At 34.3% G+C, this 8,518-nt stretch overlaps 1 protein-coding gene across 1 annotated transcript in view; it reads left to right on the forward strand.

Annotated features, from left to right (window-relative positions):
* Positions 8,086–8,518, forward strand: part of LOC104777448 (2-oxoglutarate-Fe(II) type oxidoreductase) — a gene marked incomplete in the record, with an annotated part of 2,828 nt that continues 2,395 nt past the window's right edge. Inside the window, 2 exon segments of the mRNA XM_010462989.2 lie at positions 8,086–8,306; positions 8,425–8,518. Coding sequence (XP_010461291.1) covers positions 8,205–8,306; positions 8,425–8,518 — 196 coding nt within the window.

The raw sequence follows: 8,518 nt of genomic DNA on the forward strand, positions 1-8,518 counted from the left end.
TTTTCTCCTTTTAAAAGAAGTACAAGATCTAAGAAAATAAAAGTGCAAAAGGAATAATTCTAAAAAAGGTAAAAACTAGGTTTTTGACTCTCTAAAAAGCTGGACTCTTTTGGTGGCTGCAGGTACAAGCCCTTATATAGAAAATGTAGTGGAAGCCCTAAAAACGCTAAAAGACAAAATAGCCAGGCGGCTCGACCAACTCGACCTGGTGCTCGGTCGAGTGACCGGTCGAGTTGGCTCCTCTTGTGCTCCTCCCACTCGGTCGAGTCCCTCTCAGCACACGGTCGAGTGTCTGGTCGAGTGGGCAGTCGAGTTGGACTCCGGACCTTGGTTCTTCAGCCTTAGCTCTCTTGCTTTCTCCTCATGATTGCTTCACTTCTCCTCAGCATTGCCTCCATGCTCCTTAAGCTCCAAAATCACCTGTTTATGCATGAAAAGATGCAAATGCAATGCAACTAAACTCTAATGCAAGAACAGTCCTAAAGCTATGCAATAATAGTCAAAATGTATAGCAAAAGATGCAAAAGATGTGAATATATTAAGGGAAAACAGGGTAAAATATATGAACTTCAGCCGTGAGGCTTATTTGGTTACCATATCTATGTCGGAGTCAGTGGGGAAGTCTACAGTTAGCGATATTCCGGTTGTAGAGGAGATTGAGGATGTGTTCCTGTCGTTGCAGGGGTTACCACCATCTCGGTCTGACCCTTTTACGATTGAACTGGAACCAAGGACGATACCGTTATCCAAGGCTCCTTACAGAATGGCTCCAGCAGAGATGGCAGAGCTGAAGAAGCAGCTAGAGGATTTGTTGAGTAAGGGATTCATCCGTCCTAGTGTATCACCGTGGGGAGCACCGGTGTTGTTTATCAAGAAGAAGGATGGGAGTTTCCGGTTGTGTATTGATTACAAGGGTTTGAACCGGGTCACTGTGAAGAACAAGTACCCTCCTCCCAGGATTGATGAGTTGTTGGATCAGTTGAGGGGTGCTACTTGGTTCTCCAAGGTAGACCTGGCATCGGGTTATCATCAGATACCGATAGATGAGGCATATGTGAGGAAGACTGCTTTAAGGACGAGGTATGGGCATTATGAGTTTATGGTGATGCCTTTCGGGTTGACTAACGCACCAGCAGCGTTTATGAGGTTGATGAACAGCGTTTTTCAGGAGTTTCTGGATGTGTGTCATCATTTTCATCGACGATATCCTGGTTTCTGTAACGTCCGCGAACCAATTGTTGGTTTTCTGGGATGGGTGTCGATCGACACCATGGTGGTGTCAGTCGACACCAATATTCTCTGGTTCGACCAGTTCGATTTAATTATCGATTTGGACCGGTTTGGTTTAGGGAAAACTATTGAACCGAGATATTAAAGGGAGAAAACGACCTAGATCGTGTTTTGTTTTGTCTCACGCCATTTTTGAGAGAAACAAAAGAGAGAAAAGTTTGTTCTTAAGTTTTTGTGAGTTTTGTGAGATTTCAAGGCTTTGTGGGTGAGATCTTGCTGTGGGAGTGAGGATTTAAGGTTAGGAACGTGTGGGAAGCTTTCTGGGAGGGTGGTTTCTTTCTTTGTTGGTTAGAATCTTCCTGCAGAGAGGTGAGTGCATGACCATGGCTAATCTAAGCCTTTGATTTCATTGTTCTTGCTTGTTTGTTGTTGTTGTGTGTGTGTTTTTTGCTGGGATTGGTTGCTCCAGGTTCTTATGGACGTATTTGGCTTGGGTTATGAGTATTGGGCGATTTGGAGGAGATTAGGAGCGAGATTCGACTCTCGGCTTCGAGCGGATTGCGATTGCAGAGGGAGTGTCGATCGACACCACTTGGTGTCGATCGACACCAGCAAATTGGGCATCCATCGACACTGTGGGGTAGTGTCGGTCGACACTTGGCTGGTGTCGGTCGACACCTCCCTTCCAGCGAGACGATGTTTGATTTCCTGGTTTGTATGTCTTGTTTGTTGATTGTTTGGAACATTGATATCATTTTTGTTTGTGTGTATAGCCTAGTAGATGGGAGGATTGCCTTACTGAGTGTTTATCAAATACTCATGCATCTCAATATGTGTTTGTGGTGCAGGTAAAGACAAAGTGTGATCGTGGAATCAAGGCGATGAAGAGGATGATGTTCTAGGGACTCGATTGAATGTTATCTGGCATTGCTAGGTTGCTAGAGTTGAGTCATTAGAAACATTTCTAGGTTGTTGGTTTCATGTTTCCTGATGATTGATTATTGGATTATTGTTATGGTTTAAGATTGGTTATTTAATTATTGGATATTGGTATTTGTTATTCCGCTATTGGTTGTGATTGTGGTTAGGTGGCTAGTGGGTATGAGACCACTAGTTGTAGATTATTATTTATTATTTATTATTTATTTTAAAAAAAAACGGGTCGGGTCGTTTCAGTTTCATATTTGTAGTTTCCAATTAATATAGTAGGATTATGTGATGATAATAATTCTTATAATTAACAAAATATTTATTTTGTTTAGGTGTGTGACCATATATTGGTATATAATTCAACTTTTGTTTAAAAAAGTACTAGGTGATAGTCGAATTAATCGAGCATTAGTTTAAAGATTTATTAAACTAATAAATATATATATATATATATATATATATATATATATGTCATATTAATTATATGTATAGTTTGACTCCTATTAATGAAAAAACAATATAAAATTCATAACTATAATATTTTTTCATAATTGTAGTAAATATATGAAAACATATTTTAAAACCAAGTTTATGATTTTTACTAAAATTCTGAGCATTATTGTTAAACATCACAAATTTTTAATCTAAATGTTTAATAACTGACGAAAAAAACTATTGTATATTTGTAAAGTAAAAATCCTTTATACTATAAATCACAAGTCACTCGACCAGTTAAATCTTGCCACATCAGAATTTAGGTTTTTTAAATTAAAACAAAAAAACATTTATCACACAACTGAAGAAAAAAACACATAGCAGAAGAAAGAAGGGAGAATTGCACATAGACCCACTTTTTCCAAACTCCCTTGCATCCACACCCACTTCTTGAGTGTGGTGTACTTTTGGGAGTGTTTTGGCTGAGTTTGCATAAAACCAAGACAAGTTTGCCCTTGTCCTTGATTTGAGTTGAAACACAACAATTTACTGCTGTAGTATCTGTTTGCTCTAAGAAAAAAAGGAATTTTGTCTGTTTTTTTTTCCTTATTCGATGGTTCCCCCTTTCTTTCTCTCTCTTTTCTTTCTTTCTTTTATCTTTATTATCATTTATTTAGTTATTATTAATAAATTTTGTATATTTTTTTACACAAAAGACTATGATTACATTTTTTCTACATTATAAGATGCATTTTGCTATATTTTAGATGAATAAATTGTATGCTATCCAATTTTAGCTGAACATTTAGTTGACGATAAATGGATGGTAAACTGTGGATACTTACTTATGCTTTAAAGTGTAGGGTTTAAGATTTATCATACAATTCATGGATACTAGTAGCACATCACCATGTGATGATTTAGGGTTTAGGGTTTAGGGTTCATGTGGTAGGATTTTGGGTTTTAGGTTTTGGATTTTTGGAAAAATTCATGGTTAAGGTTTTAGTGTTTAGGATTTTATAATTTAAGACTTATGTTTTAAGACTTATTTGGATTATGTGTCAATGTTTTGGGTTTAGGGGTTAGGGTTTAGAGCTTAGATTTAGGGTTTAGGATATAACGACAACATCAAATCCATATATCTATGGTCATGTGGACATCAGTAGAATACTACACCTAAATCTTTAAGCCAAACAAACTAAATACTGACACAAAATGTGAAATCCTAACCATGTATATTAAAAGTGAACATTAATGCACTAACTCCATATGGATTTGAAGGTACTATACACATGTGTAACTTGTATACACAAATTATAATAGTATCCACATGATCATGGTCATATGGATTCGATGTGTTGTTGTACCCAAACCATAAAAGTAGACCTAGACACATCATGTGAAATTTTTAGTTGAACATTTGTTCACTAATAAGTGGATGACCAATTATAGTAAATTGTGTTTAATGTAATTGTATTGCAATATACAGTTAGAAGAAAATTGTGTTTAATGTACATATATAGCAATATACATCTTAAAATGTAGAAAAAAAATATAATTATAATATATTGTATAAAAATGAACAGATAATTTTTTGATAATAACTAACTAAAGTGTTACAACAAAGAAAATAATAAAAAGGAGAGATATAAACCAAAAAATAAAGTAGAGGGAAAAAAAATGAATATATATATAGATATATATATATATATATCTTGTAAGAAGGAAAAGAGAAGAGAGAGTGGAACTTGGTTTCTATGGGTGATGATGATGGATGATATGATATGATGATGAATATAGAGATGGATGCAAGGTGTTTCAATTACCCTTATGTAGTTATAGCATAAAGGATGTCAAACCATAATGAGTGTGATGCAAGCATTCAGGATATGAATACTCATCTAAGTTAACCCAAATATGAAGGATGTTTGTCACTAACAACCTAATGATGATTATGAAATGCAGAATGTAAACCTACTAAAACAGGATACTAAATGCAAAGTAAACAGAATGATCAAAGCAATAATGAAATGAAGCAGGAACAGGAATTATAGTAAGCAACATAAGCAATGACACATGATTAAACAGAAACTAAATGAAATGCAACAGGACAATGCAACTAGAATGAAACAGAGAATGAAACAGGAAGATGCAGAACATAAAACAGGAACTCTGGAAGGAGCTCGAGCAAGCACTCGATCGAGTGGATGGTCGAGTTGATGAGCGAATGCCAGAAACAGAGCAAGCAACAATCAATTAACAATACTTAAAAAGGAAATCAATAAACAAAGAAAGGTCTTAAGGATGGATTCATGGGATGGACTCAAGCTATGGCTATCTAAATTGGTCAACAAACCTCAATCAACAATGAGCTATCTTTCGATTATGATCTTCTAATACATGTTAATCCATTCTCATGACAATAACAATCAAGCTAAGATATTCCCAGTCTAGCTCTCACTAGCAAAGATCATATAAAAGCAGGCATTAAACAACAGATCATTAAAGTCAAAAATCAACAAAACATCTAATCTCTTAGCATGCTTCATGATAATCTCTAGATCTAGCCTTATCTAACAACTTAGACATTGGTGTGATGCTAAGAAGCTTAAGATCTAACCTTACCCTCTCAGATATAAGATTAGCATAGAGCATATCTAGCCTAGAAGAGATTTATAACAAACAAGCTTGACCAATCTAAACAACCACAACCATCATCCAGCCTAACCCATCCTTAAGATCCTAAACCACTACTCACAATCACAAAACATGATGAACAAAGTCATAAACTTAGAAATCAATGAAACTTGCATGTTTAGAAAGATGAGATGAAGATCTACAATATTGAAGAAGAAATCAAACTCAAATTCTTAATACTTTGAAAGCTATGGAACCAACAAGTATCAAAGATTTCTTAAAAATAAACAAAAGTGGCTTAAGATCTAAGCAATAAAAAGCAAAAAAGAATAATTTCCCAAAAGGGTAAATACTAGGTCTAGGATTGTACTCTAAAAAGTCTCTCTTTTTGTGGCTGCAGAGTACAAGGCCTTTTATAGGAAAAGGAAGAGAAGCCCTAAAAATGCTAAAAGACAAAATAAGTGGGCGGCTCGGTCAACTCGACCAGGTGCTCGGTCGAGTGCTGGTCGAGTGGTTTTTTCTTTTGCTTCTCCCATCCGGTCGAGTCCTTCTCCGCACACGGCCGAGTGCTTGGTCGAGTGGGTGGTCGAGTGGACTTCCGGACCTTGAGTCTTCAGCTCCAAATCCCTTGTTTCCTTCTCTTGACAGCTCCAATCTGCTTCAGCATCACTTCCATGCTCCTTAGGATCCAAAATCACCTGTTTATGCAAGAAACTATGCAAATGCAATGCAAATCTACTATAATGCATAAACAGTTCTAAAACTATGCAATAATGGACAAATGAGATAGAAAATCATGCAAAAGATGTGAATATATTAAGGGAAAACAGGGCAAAATATATAAACATCAGAGAGAAAAAGTTGAGATGTGTTTGGTTTGGTGAGGGAGTAATATGTAATTTGGAAGGAAAAAAGTATAGTAGTAGTCACCGGCGGAGGGAGAGAAGGATCATGTGTGTCATATGACACCTATGAATTTTTTTTTTTTTTCATATTAGCTTTTGTTAAAATAAGTAATTTACCCTTGTTGAAGAAACATATTGTTTTATTGACACCCCTCTCAAATTTTATTGACACCCATGACTCAATTTTCCGGCTCCACCACTGGTAATAGTAGAAAGTGGGTATGAGTATTATTAGAGTTTGAAAAAGTGGATGTGGGTGCAATATTCCAAAGAAAGAAAGCAAAAAAAAAATAAAAAACAAAAACAAAACTGCTGATTTTTCTCCCACTCCCCACGTTTAAGTTGATTTTACAACCGATTCCACTACTATTTAAATCATAATTCAGTTTCTTTTATCAGTAATCCTTTCTTTTCCATCGTTTTGTTATTTTGATCATCTAAACTACATCTCTTCTGTAATCCTCTCCTCTCTATTCGTATTTTTTCCTGGTTTCTCATCTAAACTGCAGTTACAATTCTCAAGCAGGTAAATGTTTAAACATTTGTTCATATTCATAGATTTTCTCTTGAAGTTATATTAATTATGATTTTTATATATTCAGTTGGAAGATCCTAATTGTTGATGAGGAGGGGAATTGAGATACAAAAACAAAATTAGATAACATAGCTCATATACTGGTACTATCTTCACCTTTACGATTTTTTTATTCATATAAATATTATAACAAAATTCATTGCACCTACTACAGAGTTACTAATTTGATGATTGTTATTTTTCCACATTTATCTAACTATCATTTTTAAGATGTTTCCGGTTAAGGGGAATGCCAGTGGGCCAAGTAAAGATCAACAGCAAGTGTGTTTATGGTTATCTTTTATCATTTTTTTTTTCTAATGTTAATACAACTCTGTCATGTTTAAATTTCCACGATCAAATTGAATTTCCTACTTTTAAATGCTTAATGTTTATATATTTGCTAACGTTTCGCATATACAAAGTATTGAGCATGTATTGTGAACATGAAACGAAGGTTTATTACTTTTGGACTGGGTAATTTTGTCCAAAACCAAATACGTGCCCAAAACTCTATTAGGTTACATTTTGGACTGTGTAGTTTTGAGACCCATCTCATAATTGAAATAATATTTTCTTACAAATTAATAATTATTCATATATATATTATTTAATCACAAATAATAATACCGTGCATAGACACGGGACAAATACTAGTAACCGGATAAAGGAGAGAATAATTGAATAAAACGAAATTTTAAAAAAAAATATATTATTAAATAAAACAAATAGGAAGAGTCTAGCGATTATACATAAAAATAATTAAAGCTATCATAAATGTTTTGAAGAGGAACTTAAACTTATCATTTTTCTAATAGAAAACGGAAAGAGAATAACTTTTGAATGTTGCAGATTTTTTAATTCATTTAGATTTATTATTTATTAGTATTATTACAAATCTTCAGAATTGTTACAAATGAGATTTTATCACAGATAATTCTTTTTGACCATAGTAAATTTTTACTATATACATGTTTCTTCTCCATGCTCCTTCTCCATCTTTCGTTTTTAATTAATTGTATGTAGAATTCTGACTATAATTTGTACATCACTAAAAAATATCTGTAAATATCCTCCATTAATCTATATAATTAACAAATCACGTTATTTGGAGTTCCGATCCTAACCTTCCTAGTGTACGAGCATTAATCAACTTTTGATCCGTGGTCAAGGGAGCTTCCATATTACTAGAAAATAAAAACTTAAAAAGACTTTTCTTTAATGTTCGATTTTAGTATTTAAATATGCATAAAAGTAGCATTTTCCTTTTCTTTTTATAAAAAAAAATTGGCATATTTTGATTCTAATTATTAGGTCGTACCCAAAAACAATAAAAAAAAAAAAAGATTCTAATTATTAGGCTGTTGACTACGTTGAATGTATGACAACAAGGTAGCTGATATGTCGGGACGGCTGCGATTCCTTCTTTATTAGTTCTTTCTTTCTCGAGTGGAGGAAAAAAAAACAGACGACAGAGAGAAAGCGAGAGAGAGATGGAGAATCATACGAAAGACTCGACCATGAATGTTTCATCTCTTAACTGTATCGATCTATCCGACGATGATCTTCATAACTCAGTTGTTTCCCTCAAACAGGTTTTGTCTCCAATCTCAATTTTTTTTCGATTTTGCATGTTTTGATCATTAAATTAGAATCATAAAAAAATATATATATATATTGATTCCATGATATTATGGGTAATTTTGGGTTTAGGCATGTTTGGATTGTGGATTTTTCTATGTGATCAACCATGGGATAAACGAAGAGTTCATGGACGATGTTTTCGAGCAGAGCAAGAAGTTTTTTG

The sequence above is a fragment of the Camelina sativa genome, chromosome 14 (genome assembly GCF_000633955.1).
Source record: "Camelina sativa cultivar DH55 chromosome 14, Cs, whole genome shotgun sequence".
In the NCBI taxonomy this organism is placed as follows: domain Eukaryota; kingdom Viridiplantae; phylum Streptophyta; class Magnoliopsida; order Brassicales; family Brassicaceae; genus Camelina; species Camelina sativa.